A 25458-nucleotide genomic window follows, 5' to 3' on the forward strand; every position below is an offset into this window, starting at 1 on the left:
AAATTTTCCTCCAGGACATCGACACCTCGCATTGGAGACATCCTACAGAAGCTCACGCCCTTCCTGAAGATGTACGCCGAGTATGTGAGGAACTTTGATCATGCCATGGATCTGCTGAAGCAATGGATGGATCGCTCGCCTCCATTTAAAGCCATCATTCTGGATATACAGGTGAACACTGATGCAGATTGCTATTCTTGAAAAGAGTTCTTTTTGAATAGCCAAGTTAAGTGACAATGAGAATTACATAAAAAAAAAAATCTAAAATGTTCTCAATGAATGAGAAATACAGTTATTTAAGGTAATTAAGTGTTAAAATGTAGACATTTTATTTTATAAATTAAAAAGTCTCCCAACTACCAAAGTAATTGTTCTTTAAAAGCATTATTAATGATGACATTTATGACATCATTCATTTATTTTTTCTTTCTTTCATTCATTTATAATTGCTTAACCTCACAATGCATTCTAGTCATTTTAACAAGACTGAAAAGCATAAGATATACAGTGCATCTGGAAAGTTTTCATAGCGCTTCACATTTCCACATTTTTTATGTTAGTCTTATTCCAAAATGGATTAAATTATTTTATTTCCTCAAAATTCTACACACAATACCCCATAATGACGATGTGAAAAAAGATTTTTTGAAATTGTTAAAAATTTAATTCAATTCAATTCACCTTTATTTGTATAGCGCTTATACAATGTAGATTGTGTCAAAGCAGCTTCACATAAAAGGTCACAGTAAATAGGAACAGTGTAATTCAGTTTGTAGTGTTTAAGTTCAGTTCAGTTCAGCTCAGTTCAGTGTGGTTTAATAATCACTACTGAGAGTCCAAACATTGAAGAGCAAATCCAACGATGCGCACCTCTACAGATCCCGAACCATGCAAGCCAGTGGCGACAGCGGAGAGGGAAAAAAAAACTTCACTAAAGGCGGAAGTGAAGAAAAAAAACCTTGAGAGAAACCAGGCTCAGTTGGGCACGACCATTTTAATTTCTCCGCTGGCCAAACGTCTTGTGCAGAGCTGCAGTCTCAGTGGCGGAGGCCATTTTATTTATTATAAATAAAAACCCTGAAAAATCACATGTACAGAAGTATTCACAGCCAATTAGAAATTAGAAAAAGAAATGTGAGTGCTATTAGGTATCAAAACTATTTTTTGCATATCATTTAAGTTACATTAGTTATATATACGTATAGTTCCATTAGTTATAGTTACATTAGTTATATTATATTATTTTTTCGAAAACAGTTTTTGCCATTTCACAACTTCTCACACTTTTGAGACTAAATTTTATTGATCAATATGTCAATGATAAGAATGAGACACTTGATAGCCGAATTCAACTTTTTTTTAAGTTAATACAAATTGTATTTATTATAAGTTTTATCTAGTGTTCTTTTCAAATAAGTTTTCTGATCAAACTAAAAGTAGTTTCAAAATAGTTTCCTGTAGTGGTTTATGTGTAATTTCAAATGTTATTTGAAATGTAATCTAATAGGAGTATGTGCATTAATAACATGGTAAAACTTCAAAAACAAATGAACATTCACTCATTAATGAGAAGTTGCTGATCAGATTTAAACATTTCTAAAACAATGATTCTTCATGTCTAAACAGACCGTGAATGTGAATATCATACAGATTTTGAATGTTTTGAGGGTTATTATGATTATTTTTTTGTTTTATTTGTTTGTAGGGATAAAATTAATGACCAAAACATTCTTTAGTGCATGTAGACTGACGTGCTTTCTGTATTCAGAGTCAGGAAGCGTGTGGCAATCTGACGCTGCAGCACCACATGTTGGAGCCAGTTCAGAGAGTGCCACGATATGAGATGCTGCTCAAGGACTATCTGAAGAAACTCCCCCCGGAACACATGGACCGGCGGGACGCTGAAAGTGAGTTTAGCAGTGAGCATCTTGCTAAAAGCAGACTTTAAACAAGACCTCTTCTAAATAAGAAACTTTTGTGTTTACAGAGTCTTTAGAAATTATCGGCATGGCCGCCACTCATTCCAACACTGCCATTCGGAAAACGGTGAGTGACTTTTTTTTCTATGACTCACTGCTAATAGCAGAGATTATGTCTCATTATGTCCTCGTTTCACACATAAACTGTTTACTGGTCATTTAGCTTTTAGAGATCATGTTTGAATTATGTGTGTAATAATATTACTATTTTAATCTATTTTAAAAAGTATGATTTAATGAGAAGGGTGGCACGTTGAGTGGTTAGCACTGTCTCCTCACAGCAAGAAGGTTGCTGTTTTGAGTCCCACCTAGGTCTGTTGGCATTTCTGTGTGGAGTTGCATGTTCTCCCTGTGTTCGCTTGGGTTTCCTCCAGGTGCCATAGACAGAGGTCCCCCAGAGTCCATAGACATTCGCTATAGGTGAATTGGATTAACTAAATTGGCCGTAGTGCATGAGTGCGTGTGTGAAAGCGAGAGTGTGTGGATGTTTCCCAGTACTAGGTTGCGGCTGGAAAGGTATCCGCTGCGTAAAACATATGTTAAAACAGTTGGCGGTTCATTCCGCCTGTGGTGACCCCTAATAAATAAGGGACTAAGCCAAAGGAAAATTAAAAAATGGATGATTTAATAAGTTATTACATTAAGATCTATGGTATGGATTTAGAATATAATTATAATTAATTGATAGAAAACTTCCCTCATGAACAAAACCCCCAAGATATTGAACCTGTAGATGGCAAACCACCTTTTTCCGGTGGAGCACCATGGTCTCGGACATGGATGTGCTGATTCTGATCCCAGCCGCGTCAAACTGCCCCAGTGCATGCTGTAGGTCCATGTTCGATCAGATTAGTGCAGCGGCAGCAGTAATGCAGTCGATGTTCCGGTCCAATGTGGTAAAGAAAGGGGCTGAGCCGAAAGGCAAAGCTCTCCATATACCAGTCAATCTAGGTTCCTACTCTCACCTATGGTCATGACGAAAGGACAAGATCTTGGATACAAGTGGCCGAAGTGAGTTTCCTTCGCAGGGTAGCAGGGCGCATCCTTTATAGATAGGGTGAGGAGCTTTGTCACTTGGGAGGAGCTCAGACTCAGAGTAGACCCGCTGCTCCTCCACATTGAGAGAAGTCAGCTGAGGTAGCTCGAGCATCTCTTTCGGATGCCTACCTAGTGAGGTGTTCCAGGCTTGCCTCACTGGGAGGAGGCCTCTGGGAAGACCCGAGAATTGCTGGAGGCTATGTCTATTGGCTAGCCTGGGAACGCCTCGGGATCTGGAGCTGGAGGAAGTGTCTGGGGAGAGGGAAGTCTAAGAAAACGTTTTAAAAAATTGCCAAATAATTTAACTTTGTAATTAAAAAGTTGTTTAAATTAAATAATTCTATTACAATTTTCTATTTATTTGGATTAATATATGTATTTTATTTATTGAAAATTCAAATATGTAAATTTTTAAAATAAAATGTTGAATTCTATAAATAATATTTAAATTAATTAAGTCCACTTTAAAATTATTTGGGTATTGATTACTATTTAAATAAATGATTTGTTTATTTGTTTATTGAAGTTCTCCCAAAAACAAATGTTCTTCCAGTATTTATAACATCTGTAATAAAATGTTTCTAAAAATAAATATTATGACACTTGATCAATATTAAGGCAAGATCAAGATAAAATGTAATATTTTTAAGATTGAATTTTGCAGAAACACAAAATGAAAAAGACAAAAATGTTGAAATGTTGTATAAATTTAGTTTCTCCTTGTAACATCTCTCAGGAAAACCTGAAGAAGCTGCTGGAGATTTATGAGATGCTGGGAGAAGAAGAGGACATTGTAAACCCCTCGAACGAGTTAATAAAAGAGGGTCACATTCTGAAACTGGCAGCCAGAAACACTTCAGCCATGGACAGATATCTCTTCCTAGTAATTATTGCCCATTCTGATGATTATTTCACTACTATGAATATATAGCTTTAAGTAAACCGTCTGTTTATTATCCTGAATCTCTGTTCATTCTTTCTTACAGTTCAACAACATGCTGCTGTACTGCGTTCCCAAGTTCAGCCTGGTGGGACAGAAGTTCACAGTGCGCACACGTATCGGCATTGAAGGCATGAATGTGAAAGAGACATTCAATGAGGACTATCCTCACACCTTTCAGGTTTCTGGAAAAGAACGAACACTGGAGCTGCAGGCCAGGTACAGACTGTCCTATCTTTGCTTGATAACTTTCCATACAGCTTTGTCCACAAGTCACGGATGCATTACAAACTATAGGCTGCACTTCTTTTTTTGGGGAACCGCTAGTCAAAATGTCCTGGAACCAAACATTTTAAATAGGACAAATAGTTAAAACAGAGTAAAATATGTATTTGACTTTGTGCTTTATTTTTATCCCTCAGAAAAATAACGTAATATTTTAATATGATATTAGTATCACACTCAAAACTCTTTATTGATTGTTTTCTCTACAGGACAGTAATGATCAATAATGCATCATTAATATTGCTTCAAAAATCCTTTTTTTTTTGGCTATTCGTGGTCTGCTGAAAATAATTTGTTGGTTATGAGTTTCATTTTAAAATTTTGTTGTGAAGACAAAAATGTCACCTTATTATACCCATTTTTAAAAACAGCAACAGTGCTGTGAAAGTTTTGGCTCTGGATCTATTTTTGCCGCGCTGCTCACACTCAATTAAAGTGAAAGTGACATAGAATGACAGTAAAAAGTAGCAATTTTACCAAATAAATGCACCGATAATATCCACTGATTTTTATATAGTCAATCAAATTAACTTAAATGATTAAAATGGCAATGAACACTTAGTTGAGCTACTACTAGTTTACACTAGTTTGCTCATGTATAAATATCATTATAACTTTACTGTATAAATATTATTATATTTATAGGCCTACATCATCCTGACAATCAAAAACAAAATGACAAGATATCACAGGCGATTGTCTTCTGACAGAGTGCATCTGAAAAGACATGAATGACACTCCTCAGAGAGCTTGAGAAGCATACAGTTCTTTAGGATCTATATAATTTGTAAAATAAAGACTTGCAGGTTAAGGAAACAGCATAGGAGGATGCTGGTGCAAATGAAAAGTTAAAAGAAAAGTGTATTTATAGGCAGGCAGGCAGGCTCTCTGCAGACATAGTCTGTGTGAAAGGCAAACGCATGCACGCTGCGCACGCTCTGCTTGCGGTGTGAAACAGGCGTAATACTTCAAAGTGCACATTAAAGGTCCTATGAAGTGCTTTGAAATGGATTTTTGTTCAATGAGTGACATAATTTGAACTGAAACATGAAGACAGGGCAGGACATGGATTAGCTCCTCCCTCTTTTTAACAAAAACAAAACTGCCACTAGCATGTTTTTATTATCACAGCCCTGCCAATCAGATATATGCACAGCTAGTGTTTCTTTCCATACCGATAAACTTCCGATGAATGGCTTGTTTCTTTTACAGCATCGATGTTATAATGTAATTAAAAAACAATCAGATAAATAGACTTCAGCATTCATTTAGTTGTTTAAGCGTAAAACGAGATGACAAGCCATTTACATGCACGCGCTGTCAGGATTAGCAGGTCAGCGCAGAAAATCTATTGAAAATACTGGGGTAAAATAAATGTTCATATTTTAAAGACATGGCAAGGAAAAATGGAATTTAATACAATGCTTCTTGTACAATCTGAGACCCACTTTATATCATATATCAAACAGGCAGTGAAGATCTTTGATTTTTACAGAAAGCAGAACTTAAACGCGCTGATTTTGTTACAGCATTCAGTTCACCGGAAGTGCTTAACCCAGGTTACTAAAAAATTATAAGTCCTTCTGCTTACTTCTGCATATACCCTTTTAGAGTGTTTGAGGTCAAGCAATAGTGTTTTGAAAGGGGCAGGATATGTCAGATACTAGAGAGCATTAGATGAAGTATAAAGTATCAGGGGATGTAAAAAAAATGTGATTTAGTGATTGATTTAGGCAGAAGTGACAAACTTTGGCAAGTTTTGGATGTGTATATCTTCTTATTGCAAATTTTGTCACTGTTTTGGAGCATCGATATCCTAAAGACTAACATACTGAAACATGCTGATATTGTTTACACTTTAATGGAAGTTACTCCCATTGTAACAAATATAAAAATGTAAACATGTTGCACAGTACTGTGATTTTTAATGGTGGTGTTGTCTCATTACAGCTCTAAACATGATAAAGAAAGCTGGATAAAGGTAAGATTGGGGTGATTATGATACTGTTATTCTTGAATCTGCATTAATACTGATAGTCCATTTTTAAAACTGATCTCCTGTGTGTTTCAGGCATTCATTGAAACAATAGACATCTCCCTCCAGAAGAATGAGACCTTTAAATCAGCAATTAAAGATACGGAGGAAGCTTCGGTCAGTATGCCTTATTGGAGCTATAATATTCAGCTGAACAACATGACTTACTGAATGCTTATAAGAGAACATTTATATATTTATTATGCATTATACAGAGAGGATTTGTCATGCATTAACAATGCATTATCGTTTTATATTTAAATAATTGGATTATTTAGATATTTAAATATTTTTTTATTTTGTTAGTAACAGTTCGCTAACAGTTATTTAGTTATGCTAATTATTGATTTATTATAAATAAATCAAATATTCAAATGCAATTTAGTTTAATATGCTATTAATTTAATATATTAGATGTATGTTATTTAAATGTATGAAATGCATGCCTATAAATTCTGACTAAAATCGAAAATTCATTATAACATATTATTTTAAATACTACAAAATGTCCACTTTTAATATGATTAAGATTTTAAAATGACTTTTGATTATTCAAAGAAATAATTTACAAAATAAATATTGATGTTTTTTATAAGTTATTAAATCAGCTGTGTTTTAATTTAGAGGTTGTGTCATTGTGAATTTTCTCATTCCCTTACAGTGCATGCGGAAAGTATTCATAGCACTTCACTTTTTCCACATTTTTTTATGTTCCAGCCTTATTTCAAAACGGATTAAATTCATTTATGTCCTCAATTCTACACACAATACCCCATAATGACAATGTGGAAAAACAGCCTTTGCCGTGAAGCTCTAAATTGAGCTCAGGTACATTCTGTTTCCACTGATCATTCTTAAGATGTTTCAGCAGCTTAATTGGAGTTCACCTGTGGTAAATTCAGTTGACTGGACATGATTTGAAAAGGCATTCACCTGTCTATCTAAGGTCCCAGGGTTGATAGTGCATGTCAAAGCACAAACCAAGCATGAAGACAAAGGAATTGTCTGTAGACCTCAGAGACAGGAGGAGCACTTCAGAGTGCTCTTGACCTCAGACTGGGTCTTTCAGCAGGACAATGACCCAAAGCACACCACCAAAATATCAATGGAGTGACTTCAAAACAACTGGGTGAATGTACTTGAGTGGCCCAGCCAGAGCCCAAACCTAAATCCTTTTGAACATCTCTGGAGAAATCTGAAAATGGCTGTACACCATCGCTTCCCATCCAACCTGGTAGAGCTTGAGAGGTTCTGCAAAGAGGAATGGGCAACAATTCCCAAAGACAGGAGTGCCAAGCTTGTGACATCTTATTCAAAAAGACTGTAATTGCTGCCAAAGGTGCATCAACAAAGTATTGAGCAAAGGCTGTGAATACTTATGTGCATGTGCTTTTTCAGCTTTCTTATTTTTAATCAATTAGCAACAATTTCAAATGAATTTAATCCATTTTGGAATAACACTGTAACATTAAAAAATATGGAAAAAGTGAAGCACTATTAATACTTTCTAGATGCACTGTATGTACTTTTGGTGAAGGATAAAGTGTATTTTTATTTATTATTTTTTAATTCTCACACATATATCATGTCTATATTTCACTGTAGGACCTTAATATATCAGAGCTGGGTAAAAGAGCTCCTCGCTGGATACGAGACAATGAAGTGACCATGTGCATGAAGTGCAAAGAGGGGTTTAACGCCATCACGCGCAGGCGGCATCACTGTCGTGCCTGTGGATATGTAAGTGCAAACAAACCAGAAAAAAAAACATCCTGTACTTTCACAGTTCTGAAGTGTGCTGAAATATCCATCTACTTCAGGTGGTCTGCTGGAAGTGCTCCGACTACAAAGCTACACTGGAATATGATGGAAACAAGATTAGCAAAGTGTGCAAACACTGTTACTTCATCCTGACAGGCCGTACAGACAGTGATGACAGAGAAGGCAAGAAGAAGGGAATCCTGGAGGTGAGTTCAGCACCACACAACCTGTGAAATGGTGAAACTCTACTGATTCAGAAAAACAGAGCTCATATAACCTTTATATATACTGTATATATGCACAGTTACGGAGGAAAACACGACGTGCACACACTGTTGTGGTGGATTCTACTGCGGTAAGATCGGTCGGTAACACTTTATAATATGCAGCTGTAAACAAAAATATTTTAGAATGCTCTGCAGATCAGCAGTTGACATATATTTGTGGGTGTGTATAAAAATATAGCAATTAACTGACTAATTTACATGAACTGATGATCTGTTTAGCATTGAGTAGTGTCATTATTTAAAATTAGGCTTATTATAAAGTGTTGCCACTGGTTCTTTGGTGTTTTAATGTTCTGGTACTGTATGTTGATGTTTTGTAAGAGGGAGCGATGCTACAAAGCTGATTATTCAAAATATTTTAAAGCTTATTTGTGAAGTAATGGCTTGTTCCCTTTTCTAAATTGTCACATCATGAGAACAAACTTAACTTGATACTGAAAAACTACCCTTTTCATTTGGCTTTTTAAAAATTTTTTTTTTACTTTTTGTGTGTCATTAAAGCTCATGTCAGATTCATATTTCACCTCAAAACTGCAATAAAATACTCTCTATACTCACCAGCCGCTTTATTAGGTACACCTGTCCAACTGCAAAAATTTCTAATCAGCCAATCACATGGCAGCAGCTTTAGGCATGTAGACATGGTCAGGATAAACTGCTGCAGTTCAAACTGAGCATCGGAATGGGGAAGAAAAGTTATTCAAGTGACTTTGAACATGGCATGGTTGTTGGTGCCAGACAGGGCTGGTCTAAGTATTTCAGAAACTGCTGATCAACTGGGATTTTGATGCTTAACTATCTCTAGGATTTACAGAGAATGGTCCGAAGAAGAGAAAATATCCAATGAGCAGCAGTTCTGTGGGAGCAAATGCCTTGTTGATGCCAGAGGTCAGAGGAGAATGGCCAGACTGGTTTGAGCTGATAGAAAGGCAACAGTAACTCAAATAACCACTCGTTACAACCGAGGTATGCAGAAGAGCATCTCTGAACACACAACACATCCAACCTTGAGTCGGATGGGCTACAGCAGCAGAAGACCACACCGGGTGGCACTCCTGTCAGCTAAGAACAGAAAACTGAGGCTACAAATTCACACAAGCTCACCAAAACTGGACAATAGAACTGTCAATATGGACCCAAATCATGAGGAATATTTCTAGTACTCTGTTGAATCTATGCCGAAAGGGGGTCCAACCCGGTACTAGTAAGGTGTACCTAATAAAATGGCCAGTGAGGGATACTGCTCAAAAAAACTATGTAAATTTATTTACAAATTAAATTTGTAAAGTTTTCCCTTTATTATTATTTTTTTGAGCAGTGTATTTATATAAATATATATTTTAATATAGTTTCTTTTTTATATATATATGTATGTATATATAAATATATATTTCTTTTGATGTTGAAGTGAAATGTTAACATCTGATTCTCTATAATTTTTAATGGATGCTTTACTGAAGACTTTTAATTTATAAATAAATACTAAAATGTTATATTAATTCCAGAAGCTTACTAAAGAGAATTGTAACATTTTATAATTATTATAATTTACACTTTTTGTGCTGATATTAATGACCCCCTGTTAAGTTTTGTGTTTTTTTTTTTTTATCTTGATATATTGTTGCATACAGTATATACAAATATGAAACTATTTATGTGACCACTTTAAATTCTCAGTAGTTTCTCTGTATTAATTCTTTATTAAATCTTTTTTCGGTGCAACAAACTTCTAAATTTTCCCCCAGAAAATGACAATTGGTCAAAATGATGTTTTTATTTGTTGTGATTAAAAATCAGAGTCATTACACCAAATACTGATTTTGTAACTAAATATATAAAGAAGTCCTGTCCTGAACGTTGGTATTTTGAATATAAACATGTCTGAAAACATTGCATCTTTTTATTTTATGCAACAAAAATGCTCTGAATAACTTCAGTTTGGTCGTATATTTTAAAGAAATGTCATCAGTCGTTTACAAAATCAATTAAAAATCGAATTTTCAGGTGGTCTCTTAATAATTTCATAGTCCTACAGACAGTATTTTTGTGCTGAGTGTCTGTGTTTCTCTGCCAGATTGAAGCGGCTCAGTTCTGTGGCAGCAGCATCATGTGTGGCTTCCTGCAGTACTGTGAGAAGAACAAGCCGTGGCAGAAAGTCTGGTGTGTCATTCCTGAGAAAGAAGCTCTAGTTCTCTACTTATACGGAGCACCTCAGGTCAGTGCGCTTTTATCACACACCGAACATCCCATTTCTGTTCCCGTACAGCACTTTCCTTTACTAAAACAAACATTCACTGTCCTCGCAGGATGTCAAGGCCCAGTCCACCATTCCACTGCTGGGCTACCAGGTGGAGGACAATCCGAGAGCCACTGACCCTCCTGCTAGCTTCAGACTCTCACAGTCCAAATCCATCCACAGCTTCGCCGCAGAGAGCGAGGAATTGAAACAGCGCTGGCTTAAAGTCATCCGTATGGCGGTGACAGGAGAAGTTCCAGAGTCGCCTGAAGAAAGCAGTTCTGCAGAAATCACACAAGAGTTAAACTCAAACGGCATCTGAACAAAGACGACAAACTCTCAATGGAGATTTATCTACTGGTGGTGCTGTCTGTGTTTAGTGTTGCTCTCCTGCTGCCCTCTGCTGGTCAGTCTGAGATTTGGTCCAGGTCTCCTAAAAAGCTCCATTTGGATTATTTTGAACACTTCCAAGATGCCAGCATGACCAGATTTGAATTCACAAAGGATTACATGGAGGGAATAACGTCATGCTTCAGCTGACAGCACACTGATTCAAAGCCTAATGTAAATAGTGTACAATTCAGAACATTTACATGTTGTGTAAATAGCGTGTGGAGGCAGAAATAGGATTTGTTTATTCTGGATGTGGTTTTTAAAAACTTAAATGGCTTAAAATTGCAGAACACTCATTAAGGACATCATTATTTTGACAATGTGTTGTCATTTTATAGGGTTGCAGCGGTTTGATGGTAAGTCATGGTATGGTGTGAACAGTTTTATTACATTATCTGAAAACAATTTGCAATCAGGCTCACCATGCAATGCAAATATTCAGGCAAGAAATGTGAGATGGAAAGCTTCATTTTTTAAATGCTAATATACATGCAAGGTCACTTGATAGAAGACAACTTGCTCGTGTAGCATCAGTGCTTTTTATTTCATGAGCGAAAACAAAATGCTTGTCATATTTCTGGTTTAAAATAGAGATGCAGTTAAATTTAGCAAGGGCTAACCATACCAACAACCCAGTGAATAGAGTGTGAGGACAAGTTAAGTGCAAAAACTGTTTAAAGGTACAAAGCTGCTCGTATGTGCAATTAATTATGGGGTGTGTGCATTTAAGTGTGTGCTGTTCTGATGATGACTTTTTTTTGTCAAGTGCATTGTGTGCATACCCAAGTAGGTATAAAAAAATAAGTAGGCCACAGTATACTTTGGGTTTTACACTTTTAGCTGTCTTATCATGTCAAAGGTTAGTTTTTTCCTTTCATTAAATAGGCTACACAGAACTTTTTATTTACATTAAAGCCAAACTACTTCAAGCTTATTTAGTAATCACAATTATCTTTTTATTAAATAACAACATTCAAACAATTCTCAATCATTGATAGCAAAATCATTTTTTAAAGTTATAAATAAATGTCAAACGTAAAACGTCTTGCGACTCTCAGTAACACTCCGGGTTTTTTTGTTTGTTTGTTTTATTTGTTTGTTTGTTTGTTTTCAGTTCGTATGTCAAAATATAAAGGGATCTGGCAATCAAGTAGCGAATTCATTCAACAGGCAGTGACAGAGAGAACACAATGGCGGCGAAGCGCGGGAAACGATAGTATATTTTTTACTCACCGAAAAATAAACTTGACAAAGCATCAAAAGGTATGTTACACGATTAAAACTATCTACCAAAAAAGTGTTAGCTCATATTTTATCGCTTAATCTATGGTTTAAACTTTGAAAGAGAGGTCAGTAAAACAACTTGTAAGTCCGGTGCAACACATTACCTAACGTTATACGAGTTCGGTCAAAGTCCCTTTTTGTAATCTGGTTCGGTTTTACTATAACGTTAAACAAAGAAACCGTTTTGTGTTTGTTGTTTTTAAGTTAAACCATGTTTTTATTATTAGTATATTGACACAACAATAACATTACGCACATAATAACAAACAGCTGTTCTGTGTTCGTTACAGCATCAGTGGACTGTTGAAATTCAAAATTTGTAACCCATCTGATCGAGTTATTATACAATTAACCCAATAAAGCAACCCAGTATTTTTTAACTCAACCACTCGGTTAAATAAATAACGTTTTTAGAGTGTACTGACCCTGGTATTTACCCTGTTATATACCAATTAGCCTCGGTTTTTGTAGTAAACTGTGTACAAATAGTTATCTTTACACACACACACACACCTTAACATGGTTATTGGTAAGGTTAGGCTAGTATACCTTTACTATAATAAAACCATGGTAAATTGTATAAGTGGTTCAAATCTTGACAGTATGCTAGAAAAAAAACGTTTTAAGAGGTTTAACTTGTAGTGTGGGGCAACTGAATTCAACTTTTTGGTTTATTTTGCTTTGTATTTGTCCCTTGTCAAAATGTGAGCGGGTTTATATGTGGAGGGTAACTGAAATCTATGAAAATATGGAATTGAATTATGTAATACCATACCATGACATTGGACTTTATCATCTTCACCACTGCAGCCCTCCTACTGTTAAATCCAGGATCAACAAGGACACTGGTCCAGATTCAGAAACGTGTCCATCACAGGAGCAGTACGTTTCTATGTGGGTGTTTGCAGTGCTTCAGCACATCACATCCATCTTATAAAACATTCACAAATCTGCTGTATACTTCTGATCAGTTTCTGAAGAGCGGCTGCACAAAAGACAATGTGGCAATATTTAACTCCTCATAAGCTGTTTTACCTTTTCTATTGCCAAAATTCGGACAAAAATGTCGACTTAGTTGTGAGACTTTTTTTTCCATCCAATAATGAGAGATGGATGATAGATCAGATTTTCCTCTGTAATAATCGATTCAGTATTGACATGAAATAACTGGTTGTGAGTGAATCAGATCAGTGTAATAATGATCCTTTTGTTCGTAGACATTCAGCTGACCAATGGGAAGTGTTTGTTGTGTATGTAAATGATCCATTTTTCTGTGGGCAGCACAATCAGACTCTGCAGGGAGATGGAGATGTGTACATGTTCTTTAAATACTGTAATTATTGTTTATTATTTAAAAAAATAATTTATAGAAGATATGCATGACTTTTACATAGCACAAAATTACATTCTCAGCCTAGTTTGGACCATTTATACATTAATTCGTATTTAAGAAATAAGCATGTTCATCATTTTGTTTCATACTTAAATATGCAGTCTCTCGCCTTGCTCTGCAGAATGAGCTGCATAGTCTTATAGTATTAATTACTATAAATTAATTTGTCAAACAGGCCTTTTTTCCCCCATGCCCTTCAATAAGATGAATTTAATTTTAAAAAGACTATGTGACGTTAGAGTTAAACATGATTTAAATGATACATATCACAGCTAAGAACTGTAGTCATATTTTATTCCTCCATCTTTTGAGAACGGGATGTGCCTACGACATTTATAACGCACACATTTTATGGGCAAATTAGAAAGACAAGACAGAGTTTCTGTATTCTAATGTGGTTCTTCATTGACATTTGTAACAATCCGTACCATGCGATCGATCTGAATGTACTCTGTGCTGGCCTTTTCATTCTCAGAATCTTTTTCGCATTAAAGCTACATCAGCTCAGAGCCGAGACAGACCCTGTTTTATATGTACAACTGAAACTGAAGATTACGCACTTTACTGTCTTCTATAAAGTGTCCCTTGTAAAATAAAACAAGATTATTCTGGAATGATTTTGCGCTTCTGGTTTTCATTATGGAAAAGCTGTATTTGCTTAAGCGCATGAATTTGCCATTCTCTCTTTGCAGTGACTGCTTTACAACTTTTACAAGCATGTTCCCTGGAGGATTACTGCTGAAGTTCAGCAATAATAGTGTCAGAAATCCTGTAGGAAAGCACAGGTATGTGGTGTGAGATCTTGCGAGATTTTTTTTTTTTAATAAGGGTTAATGACTAATAAAGTTCCCAATGATATAGAATAATGCTAAAGTACAAACGACAGCAAACCATAAACACCCAGTTTTCATTTGTTATTGTAACTATATTATTATAATTATATTTTTAAATCTAGAATATTTTCAATGTAAGTTTTACTTGTGTACTTATTTTAGGGAAAGTTACTCAAACGTAATACAGGAGTAATTTAACAACTGGATATTAAAATGAGGACAAACTTTATGGTGGCTTGAGAAAGCCTGTTGGAAGTAGTTTTGTTTAAAAAAAATAACCTAAAAGCAACATAGATTAAAACGCATATCACATTATATTATAAAGCATGAATTAGCATGTCATTAGCATGATTCTAGCATGAATTAACGTTTCCAACATGAATTAGAATGTTAGAATGTTTCTACTTTATATTAGCATGTTTCTTGGATGAAATAGCATGTTGTTAGCTTTATTCTAACATAAATTAGCATGTTAAAATGATTCCAACATGAATTAGAATGTTTCTACTTTATGTTAGCATGTTTCTAGCATGAATTAGCATATTGTTAGCTTGATTCCAACACAAATTTGCATGTTGTTAGCATGTTTCTAACATGAATTAGCATGTTGTTAGAACGTTTTTACTTTGAATTAGCATGTTTCTAGCATGAATTAGCATTTCTGATGATTTTCACGTAAATTTGACATCCCTCAGAATATTGTTGACCAGGAATATATGACCATATTATAAATCAAATTAAGGAACCAACCCTCAGCTTTTTTTCATGTGTTCATCCCCACTTGAAAGCAGTTTTTAGAGACCTACTAAACTACCAATGAATAAAAGTAGCGCATCTTTAAGATAAAACACACATTTCTAACCTTGTGCAGATCATAAAATTTTGTGATACAGAAGGGATTAGGCTCCTGCAATCTTACGTTCACTTTCTCTGATATTTCACTCCTAAAAGCCTGTGATGTCATGTACACTCTGAGGACATGCATTAGAGCTTCACTGCTGTAATATACCTAAAACATGGATTGGCATAAAAAACGATTAGTGCCAGGGAAATGTTTTCTCTTATTTGACAATTTATCTCCTCAGTTTAGAAAGAGTTCAACTATAAAAAAAAAAAATATATGATCAGATTTTAGCAAGAAAGTCAGAAACAACAAGGCTGTCTGTTAGAAAAGCATTTAATGACCACATTAGAAAAATGCAGAAAGCCAATACAGCGACTATCATAGGCAGAAAACTTCATGTGTTGATTGATAATCAAAACTGCAAAAAAGACGCCTAATTCAAAAATCTTTTGTTCTCATAATTTGAGAAAATCTATATGCAGGAGTTCAGCTTTTGGTGTGGTGTACGAGGCCGCGGATCCTGCGTGTCAGGGCCTGGATGAAGGTGTGACGAGAGCGGCTTTTGCTATAAAGTCCCTCCACTTCTAGTAGTTTCCTCTGCAGCGGCTCACTGAAGCTGCTCGACATGTCACTCTGCAACTACACACACACACAGCAAAGTCTCAATAACACCTTAAAACAATACTTGGGCATACAAATAAAAAGTATATTCAGCTCACTGAGGCTGCATTTAATGAATCAAAAATACACCAAAACTATATGAAATAAATTATTTCAATTTTGGTGTATTTTAACTTTGTAAATATTCCCATCACGCAAATTTCAGCATCCTCATTCCAGACTTTAGTGTCACATGATTTTTGCTGTATGTTTAAAAAGTTTTTTTTGTTGTTTTTCAGGATTCTTTGATGAATAGAAAATGCAAAAGAATGGTATTTTTATGTAATAATATAACTTTAAAATGCAAAAATCAGTCCAAGGCACTCGAAAAATGTGGGGAAATTATTAAAAAGACTTTATTGAGATGGCTGTTCCTTAAAACTCCACCTATGCCTTTCGGCAAACAACTGTCTTTATCTGGGTAACAGAGATCAGGTGCGTCTGGAGTTTTTTTTATGCTAGTCTCATGACTCATTAGAATATCAAAACGATACTAAAATAATGTATTGAACACAAGGTCAACTGAACAGCCATCATTAATTCAGCATTGGTACAGTATAGGGAGTTAGAGGGCAGTTAAGGAATAGCCAGGTCAATAAAGACCTTTTAATATTTTCCACATTTTGAGAGTGCCTTGGACTGATTTTTGTTGTTTATTCTGATGAATCCCTTACCCAAAGAGCACTGACACATTATTTAAGCTACCCTTCAGCACTTTTTGTTTGAATTTTAATATTATAACTTTATTTGATACAAATTATGATACATTGATTAATTTCTTTCACCTTGCTAAATAAACTTTAATCAAAATATATTATACTAACCTCCAAAAAGTATTATTCTATATAAATATTATACATTAATATACATTTAAAAAGAATTTTGGATGTCGGTGCAATAGCATAATGGTTAGCGCATATGGTGCAGTAGCACGTCAGGGCGTCCTGAGTTCGAATCCCGGCTCGAGGACATTTCCCTACCCTCTCTCTCTCTCTCTCTCCAACTTCGCTTCCTGTCTCAATACTGTCCTATCTAATAAAGGCAAAAAGGCCAAAAATAAGTCTTTAAAAAAAAAAAAGATTTTTTGCTGATACCAATAACTATTAAGGCTGTTCTGCCTTTTAAACATTTTTTAAATACAATTATTGTCTTTATCTCAATAAGCTGTTTAAGAGTAGCCAGTCTCAATCATAGGCTTGGACCTAAAGGTGTACAATCAGATTAGTTGTGTTAGAAACTTACACAGAAGTTCCACCTCACAAAACTTTAGTATTTCCACAAGACAGATATTTTCAGTGTTCATTTCACTGATAAATAATTTTCGTCAACATTTTTTTACTCAAGAATACTAGACAAAAGCTATGTTTTGGCCCTAATCGCTAATCATCGACTGTGTTTATAGAATTGTTTGACAATTGTTTGTATGGTATAGATGTACAATGTACCTGTTCAAGATCTTGCTGGCTCACTCTCGACACACTCAATGCTCTGCTGCCAGCAGGATCTGCACAGAGAGCAATCTGGTAAGAAACATGTCATTAAACAACATCTGACAATAATCCTGAAGCTTGAGAGAAAGCTGACCTCTGTAGCCTGGCAGCAGTGAGTCTTTGGGGTCAGTGGGAGTGCAGTAAAGCAAGTAAAACTCTAGGTGGCGCCAGATGACAAACAGACACGTCTCAATGATATCTTCAGAAAAAAAACATGTCAAGAAAAACACATTTCCAGGTACGAGATCAAATATGTCAAAACTTTAATGGAATATACAGTCAAATGCTCAATACATTTATTTAAATCCTTAAGTCTAATAAATTTTTTTGTGTAAGGAGGAGGATACAGGAGCAGAGGGCAAGAAGCTTGGCCCTGTTATTGACCAGCTGGACGAGTCTACGTTTGGCGAGCACGTTTCTCTGCACTGATGAGATCTTTTCCACTCCACCAGAGCCAGACACTAGACCCTGGCACAGCTTCACACACATACAAACATATATTAACACACACCATGCCTTCCTAATACTGAACATATGAATCAAACAGCTGCATACAACTCTAATAAAAACCTCTTTGAGTTCCTCAGGAGGAAGCTGCTCCACTCGCTCCAGCTTGTTCAGGCTCTGTCTGTGACTGTCGTGATACCTGAAGAAGTCGCTGGCGCTGTTTTTCAGCAGGAGCAGAACCAGCCCCAGACTGGGCACGCGGGCAGAGGGAATGGACACATCTGATGTAGAGGAAAAAGCACAGTTAGGTTAGAAAATGCAGCCAACTTTTAATCAGCACTGACAGACTGTAAAAAGCAGAAAGTCTAACCTGCTGGTTCACTTGCTGATGGGCTGAACAGACAGAGTGAGAACTGGGCTTCAGATGAGCTCTGCAGGAGCAGCGTCTGGCAGTACTCCATAATATTAGCACAGATCTGAAATGTAACACATAGTCAAACATTTAAAGGCCCATCATTTTGAGGTGATGTCAAAAGTCTTGAGCTCAATTTTGAGAGTTAGTGTTTTTTTTTTTTTGTCAGAGGATATCTTATACTGAACTTATTTTACAACTGAGTGCATTAGTGCCCACACACTTTTTCATTGTTTCCAAATGTATTTTTTCCATATAATTTTTAATGATAATAATGAATAATTTATCTCATTATTAGTGTAGTAATATACTCATTACTACAGTTTTTGAGTCACGGATCGAACCATTTTTAGAATAAGCAAAAAAGAGAGACGACAAATGTCACTTGCTTTCCGTTTATACAACATATTACTGCAAAAACCATTGGTTTTAACGAACACAACTTGGAACCTGTAATTTTATTAAAAATAATAATCAAGAAAGAACCAGCTGAAAAATTATATTTGCTACCGTCACTGATAATGCTAAATATAGAAATTTAACATCTTGTACAACATATATTTATTTTCAATTATTGATTCAACAATTCACACAAAACGTTATGTTTCATTATACTTTATGTATCATTTTGGAAAACCTACTCAGTGACAATTTTGAAGTTTGTTTGTCGCCACCCATGGGTTACACAATGTAATTCAACATTCACCAGCATTAGGTTTCATTAAACAATGACTTTAATCTTTACTATAAACATCAGTGTTTATATCTGAACTACAAACTGTTATCCCAGTAATACGGTGTCATTTGACTGTTTCTAATTAACTAAAAAAAGTGTAAAAACTGAATTTCTCTCTCAACGCAGATTTAAATGCAGCACTTCGAAAGATTAATAGACATGCAAATCATTTATCATTCATGTTGCACGGGTTTGAATTGAGATCACAATCTTTTAATGTTTAATTGTGCAGCTTACACTGTATACATTAATGCAGGCTAAACAAACAGTGACAGAAAACACCTTTAATTAATAACCTAAGAAAGCAGTTAAGTAGGTCCACCACAACCTTTTCCATCATCATTATATTTTACAGGGAAGCCAAAATGCTTTCATACACGTGACTTGAATGGCATGAGAGGCGATCTCTCTGCAATTGTTATAAATGTTGGATTAACGTACAAGTTTAAAATGAATCTGCGGGTCACGTGTGCTTCAAACTGTGGGTTGTGATCTGTAAAGATCACGGATCAACCGTGATCTGTTACACCCCTAATCATTATGCAATCGATAATTGCTATAACAAAACCAGTCAATCGCAACATTACAAAATTTGACGAAGCACAAAAAGCTGAGGAATATATCTGAAAAAATCTAACTTTTTTTGGTAGGAAACCAGCCTTGATGAGGGAAAAAAAACAACAATCCAATGAAGCGCTGGAAATGGCAACTTCATTTAGAGAAATCTAGAACTATTCATTTCAAATGGCTGGTTGTATTTATAGAAATAATACATTTAAAATTTACGGTAAAAAAAACAATAAACATCTTTGTATTTTGAGAGAATTACTGTTATTGAAGGAGAAAAGGAACAATTTTGGCAGAGCATCATGGGAAATGCAGTTTTTCTGCACAGATTGTCATTAAACAGTTGTTTTAACCATGGACAAAGTTGCCTACTGTATGATCCCTAAGAGTTTTTTAGTTTTTTGTTTTTTAAATCATGTACATTTCAGTGACATCACACCTGTTGCATGGCAACCTCCATTTCCTCTCTTTTTTCTGCTAGGTTGCTGGGAGAAACGGTGTCCTCAATCTGCTTCAGGTAGCGAGCACGATCAGTGCCCACCAGACGCACCAGCAGAGACAACGACTGACGCTGGAGGAGGAAGAAGAACAGCACTCAGTTACACTTACAACATAATCAGCTTTTAAAATGCAGTCGACAATATTAATGTCATCATAGCTAATTCAACTGCTTTCACTGTCTCCACTTTTATTCTGCTCTTTATAATAGCATTTTGAAATATTTCACCTGGAATCTGCCAATGTGTCCCTGTAACTCCATGAGGGCAGCGCTGTTGATTTCCTGTCCCATCTCAAGTGCTCCTACAACACACTCAACATTAGTTGTTTATCAGTGTTTTGGGTGTTTTTCAGCCTTCTGTAGTGCTGTTGTACCTGGCAGTGCCGTCTTGCTTATGATGGCAGTGAGCAGAGACAGTTCCTGTAAAGAGCCCATGCTCATGTCCTGACCATGCAGAATAGACTGAATGACATCGGAGTGAATGATGAGCCACTGGAGCACCTACACATCAACACACATGTATGCTTTTCTTAGACAAATATAACATAACAGAAGACCTTAAAAGGGTAGCACAAATAGCTCGATGCTAACACGGAAGGACTTCTCACCAGGTGTTCAATCATGGCATGGCAAACTATGGAACTTGTTTTCCCACCAGTGTCCTGATAATATTGACATGTTTTACTCCTTAATAATAGTTAAAGAAATGCACACTTCACTAGCATAACATTTTTTGTTAAATCATAAAAACCCAAAACCTCTAACCTAAACAAACCTGCTTTGCTGATATCCAAAACTTAAAGGATCGGATGTCGGAAGCGCTTGTTATTATAAGCTCAAATATATCAGCTCAAATTCGTTATTTCAAATATAGACGCGCGGCAAGCACAAGCGAGAACGTGAAACCGCTCATGCTTTAGACAGCCTTGTATAAAACAACAGGCCACAGGGTAGATTCTGCTCTTCTTCTTGGCTTTGTGGCTGTACATCAAGATGATGACAAAGTTTGTTTAAATTCGGGTCGACCATGGCTCGTTATTATATGTATATGCTATTACGGTGTAATGTCTCTGCTGTGTATTCAAAAACGGCACTTCCTTTGTTTTCATTCTCCTGCTCGTGTACGCGCTGGTGACGTTTCTCTGTAAACCAATAGCGTTCAGCTGCGCGTCTAGCTCCGCCTTTTGGTACCCTTTTGTCGTGCTAGGTACCCTTCCGAACGGGTACCTAAAAAGTGGTACGGAGTGGTTCGCTTTTTGGTACCTATTGGCAGTGAAAACGGCCATAAAAGCGTACCATAACGTACCACTAAGTGAAAACAGGCCAAAATAGTCTCTAAAGGTTCATGCACATTGGGGCAATTTTCACTTGTGCTTATAGGTGATGTTTAATGCCTTGTGACATGCAAAACAAACTGAAACTTAGTAGGTCTCAAGCACAAACATTTTCTTTTATGGCATCTGACAAGGTGCTTGTGTGCTGTAGAGGACGAGGTTAAACAGAAGTGGAAAATATTAAGCTATAAATACAAGAAAAAAAACTCTGAAAGTGGGTACTTCCATGCAACAAGCAAGTGTCAGATGTGTACCAGGGCATTTCTGTTTCTCATTAAGTGTCATCTAATGTCAGTAAGGGATATTTCACATTCATTCTGCTCAATGGCAGTTAAAATAATAATAATTCACAAAAAATGCCTTGAAAAATGCTGATAAGAGCATCCCGGTGTGCATGAGCTTTAGGGGCATCATTGGATTCATTGTTTCAGTACCTGTGCCGCCCCCTGCTGGTGCTGTGTGGTGGTGGAGGTCAAGATAACCTGCATCAGTCTGAGTGTAGGAAGCAGGATCTGCCTGTATCGCTCCAGAGGACTAGGAATAAAGCCTGAAGAATCACTCTGCCCAAACACTCTGGAAGAGAAATGCAGAGAGTCAGATAAAATTCTTAAAGCTTAAAGGGACAGTTCACCCAAAAACGAAAATTCTGTCATCATTTACCCTAAAGTCTTTGAGAACGGGTTTCTCAAGCCAGGTGGCACATTAGACCAGGAGCTTATCTCCTGTTTCCAAAATGCATCACCAACTGCTTGAGAAACTGTTCTACTGTTATAATCGATGATGAAAATAAATTATGTTCAATAAGATGTACTTGTCTTTACGAACTGTTTATTCAGTTAAACATGAATTTTGAACTGTAGGCTGTAAGTTCGAAACAGCGATTTCTGATTACATTAATCCGAATAAAGTCATAACTGAATTAAACAGAAATGGAATTAGGACGTGGAGTATGCATATATTAGTGGCATTATTGAGTAAACACCACAATCAAACTATTACCGTCATGGAAGACTTTTCGTCATATTTTCCGACAAGATCCACGAAATGTGGAAGTTTTTTCTTTCCATTGGACATGCGTTATTAAATTCTATAACACTCTCGCCAGTCCTTACTCCTTATTTGCGTGAATAAAAATTGCGGGGCTTGAATAAAATGTTCATGAGTTAAAGTGAAAGTGCCAAACTGTAGTTAAAGTCACCCAAAATTACAGGAAACTCTTACATGAAAGCACTTCACGTAAACACCTTAATTATATTATTGTCTATTAAGGCAAATAACTAGATTACAGATGTCCATGTAAACGCAGTCAGTATTTTCAAAGCAAGTGAAAGATCCAGAAGATTGCTGATTTGATTTAGAAAGGCACTTTTTTGTCAGACGGCTCACCGGTTTTACTTTCATTCACCGTCATCCATTTTATTTTTTGTATATGTTTTACTCAAACCCATAAATTCTAGGGGTGCCTGATAGTTAGATGTGGTGCTAACATTAATCAGATTCACTCTAGTGAACTGCATCCATGTTGGCACGACACATTTGACGTGGTAATTTCACAGTAGGAATACACACAGGTTCAAAGACTTGTTCTCGCCACCTACAGTGCAATTCGGCCAGGTATACATCTGCGCTAAAATATCAAGGTGAAAGTCATCATAGCTTGCATAGAATAGACCCAGCTCAACCCAACTTTGAGAATAGATTAACGGCGATATATTTATTAATTTTTTTAATCGCCCGATAAGAGTCTCGCGTTAATGCAGCACGTTAACGTCGATAACAGCCCACCTCTAATACATTTTAAAGTAACCATTGACTACTTTAATATTTATTTTTCCTACTATAGAAGTCAGGTTTTCATCAAAATATCATCTTTAGTGTTCAACAGAAGAAAGAAAGATTTGGAACCGCTTGAGGATGAGTAAACACTGAGTATATTTTCATGTTTAAAGATGGCAGAAGTCAGACCTGAGCGCGTCATTCTGAGGGAGCATGTGAAACACCTGACACTCCACCAGCTGTGCGACCAGACCACATCGCAGCAGCTCCATCGCACCCTGAGCCGTCTTGGCCACGCGGGTCAACAGAGCCATTTTGGACTCGTAGATGTACAGCGGTTTGAGCAGCGGAGGCTGAGGCGTTAGAAGAGTTTGCAGAGCAGTATCATCTTGCTTTAAACTCTCCACCAGCACACGCAGGTAACCACTGTTACACAAGTACACCAGCCACTGACACTGCCTGTCTATAGACAACACCCTGTCTAACACGGCCAGAGCCAGCATCTGAAAAACACAAAGATCAACTCAGTAGGTGTTTGGCAGTTCAAGTGTCTCAAAACAACTCAGTGTTGATGTTGATTTGTTTGCTCTTACTCGGCCGATCTCATGGCCATCACAAGCATCTCTGCACACCACTTCCATTAGCGCAGTGCCGTAGCTCTCGATGATGGACAGGTTTTCTCTCTGTAGCTTGGAGAAGCAATCTTCAGGGGCAGTCAATCGCTCCCACATGGATGTGCCTGCAAATTCAATATTATACATCACATTTGTATATATTACAAACTATAAAAAATATTTATTGCAAATTGAATTTATATTTATTAAGCATTTTTTATGAGTTTTAATCTATTAAAACTGATGAATTATACTTTTATTATATACATTTATTTTACAAAACTTAATATTATACTTTTTTCTTACTAACCGAATATATATATATATATATATATATATATATATATATATATATATATATATATATATATATATATATATATAAATATATATTTATTTATTTATTTGGGCTGTGCAATTAATCGAAAATCCGATTTAGATTTTGGCTTCTAATGATTATGAAAAAACATTAATCGAGATGAAACGATTATTCCATCATATACTGCCCCCTTTCTAGTTGTACACATTTGTTGCTCTGCAAAGCTCAGTTTCAAGTGACAATGACAAAGCATGTGCTGTAATGTAATGTTTGCAGCATGGGATGTGCATCATACATTGATGTACATTCGAATCATTCATGTTTTTTTAAAAGCACGAATGAGAGCGCATGCTGTTTTGTGTGTGCTCTCAGCCTCAGAGAGCACACACATCTAAAGTGAGCGCTAATGCTAGTGCTTTAATGGTCAAATACATGAACATTTGTGTCAAAACGCGGTGTTTAGTGATAATTCATATTAACCCTCATTTATGTAATAAACATTTATACAATAAGACATGTGAAAGTGAAACCATAAACCAGAACCGTACTGCTCTTAAAGTGACAGTGCACAATATTCCTGCTGCCGACTGGTTTTATCATTAATCAAACAAAAGGACCAAAAACACTCACTGCTCCTGACTGAAGGACTTTTGTAGCTAAAATTTTAGTTTTTTCATATTTTTATTGTATTGTTTTATTTCCCTTTCCTTATTTACAAGGAGGAAAATAATTGTGTATACAGTTGAAGTTAGAATTAATAGCCAATTACTGTTTAATGGAGAGAAGATTTTTTCAACACATTTCTAAACAGAACAGATTTAATAACTCATTACTAATAACTGATTTCTTTTATCTTTGCTATGATGGCAGCACATAATATTTTACTAGATATTTTTCAAGATACTATTATTCAGATTAAAGTGCGATTCAAAGGCTTAATTAGGGTAATTTGGCAAGTCCTTGTATAACAGTTGTTTCTTCTGCAGACAATCAAAAATATATATTGCTTAACCCTTAAAAGACAGAGACAGCCGCCGCGGCTAAAAATAAGTTTTGTTCTTAAATATTTAATAACTTCTGATCCGCTGATCCGATCCATACAATTCAAAAATTGGCATAAATAAGAGAGTCTCAGCTTTCCACCTTCAGAGGCTCCGGAATCAGTGTGGTTACATCATCACATTTTGACAGCTGATTTGACAAAGGAACGCACGTGGCTTGTGTCTCCGGACAAACCAGACATTTTGCATTGATGCATTGTCCCTCCTCTATGCCCAGATTTGTTCAAACTTGCTC

The 25458-nt window shown here is 36.1% G+C and overlaps 2 protein-coding genes across 4 annotated transcripts in view; one reads left to right on the plus strand and one right to left on the minus strand.

Moving 5' to 3' along the window:
* Nucleotides 1–12018, plus strand: part of fgd4a (FYVE, RhoGEF and PH domain containing 4a) — a 96776-nt gene extending 84758 nt beyond the window's left edge. For 2 of the 3 annotated variants that reach the window (XM_056477909.1, XM_056477910.1), the window contains exons 8-19: nucleotides 15–171; nucleotides 1769–1907; nucleotides 1988–2046; nucleotides 3754–3900; nucleotides 4004–4176; nucleotides 6193–6223; nucleotides 6314–6394; nucleotides 7883–8017; nucleotides 8098–8244; nucleotides 8343–8393; nucleotides 10400–10540; nucleotides 10632–12018. In XM_056477909.1, the coding sequence (XP_056333884.1) occupies nucleotides 15–171; nucleotides 1769–1907; nucleotides 1988–2046; nucleotides 3754–3900; nucleotides 4004–4176; nucleotides 6193–6223; nucleotides 6314–6394; nucleotides 7883–8017; nucleotides 8098–8244; nucleotides 8343–8393; nucleotides 10400–10540; nucleotides 10632–10883 (1513 nt within the window). In that variant the 3' untranslated portion in view covers nucleotides 10884–12018. The remainder of the gene's footprint in view (nucleotides 1–14; nucleotides 172–1768; nucleotides 1908–1987; nucleotides 2047–3753; nucleotides 3901–4003; nucleotides 4177–6192; nucleotides 6224–6313; nucleotides 6395–7882; nucleotides 8018–8097; nucleotides 8245–8342; nucleotides 8394–10399; nucleotides 10541–10631) is intronic. The other variant, XM_056477911.1, reaches the window with a different exon arrangement.
* A 3607-nt stretch (nucleotides 12019–15625) lies between these two features.
* The window catches only part of nup205 (nucleoporin 205), a 37547-nt gene continuing 27714 nt past the window's right edge, over nucleotides 15626–25458 (minus strand). The window contains exons 30-41 of the mRNA XM_056477870.1: nucleotides 23823–23968; nucleotides 23419–23732; nucleotides 21888–22026; nucleotides 20494–20620; nucleotides 20348–20421; nucleotides 20060–20191; nucleotides 18276–18381; nucleotides 18029–18186; nucleotides 17806–17935; nucleotides 17553–17657; nucleotides 17414–17472; nucleotides 15626–15947 (exon numbers count right to left, since the gene is read on the minus strand). Coding sequence (XP_056333845.1) covers nucleotides 15795–15947; nucleotides 17414–17472; nucleotides 17553–17657; nucleotides 17806–17935; nucleotides 18029–18186; nucleotides 18276–18381; nucleotides 20060–20191; nucleotides 20348–20421; nucleotides 20494–20620; nucleotides 21888–22026; nucleotides 23419–23732; nucleotides 23823–23968 — 1643 coding nt within the window. The 3' untranslated portion in view covers nucleotides 15626–15794. The remainder of the gene's footprint in view (nucleotides 15948–17413; nucleotides 17473–17552; nucleotides 17658–17805; nucleotides 17936–18028; nucleotides 18187–18275; nucleotides 18382–20059; nucleotides 20192–20347; nucleotides 20422–20493; nucleotides 20621–21887; nucleotides 22027–23418; nucleotides 23733–23822; nucleotides 23969–25458) is intronic.

The sequence above is a fragment of the Danio aesculapii genome, chromosome 18, assembly GCF_903798145.1.
Source record: "Danio aesculapii chromosome 18, fDanAes4.1, whole genome shotgun sequence".
Taxonomy (NCBI): Eukaryota; Metazoa; Chordata; class Actinopteri; order Cypriniformes; family Danionidae; genus Danio; species Danio aesculapii.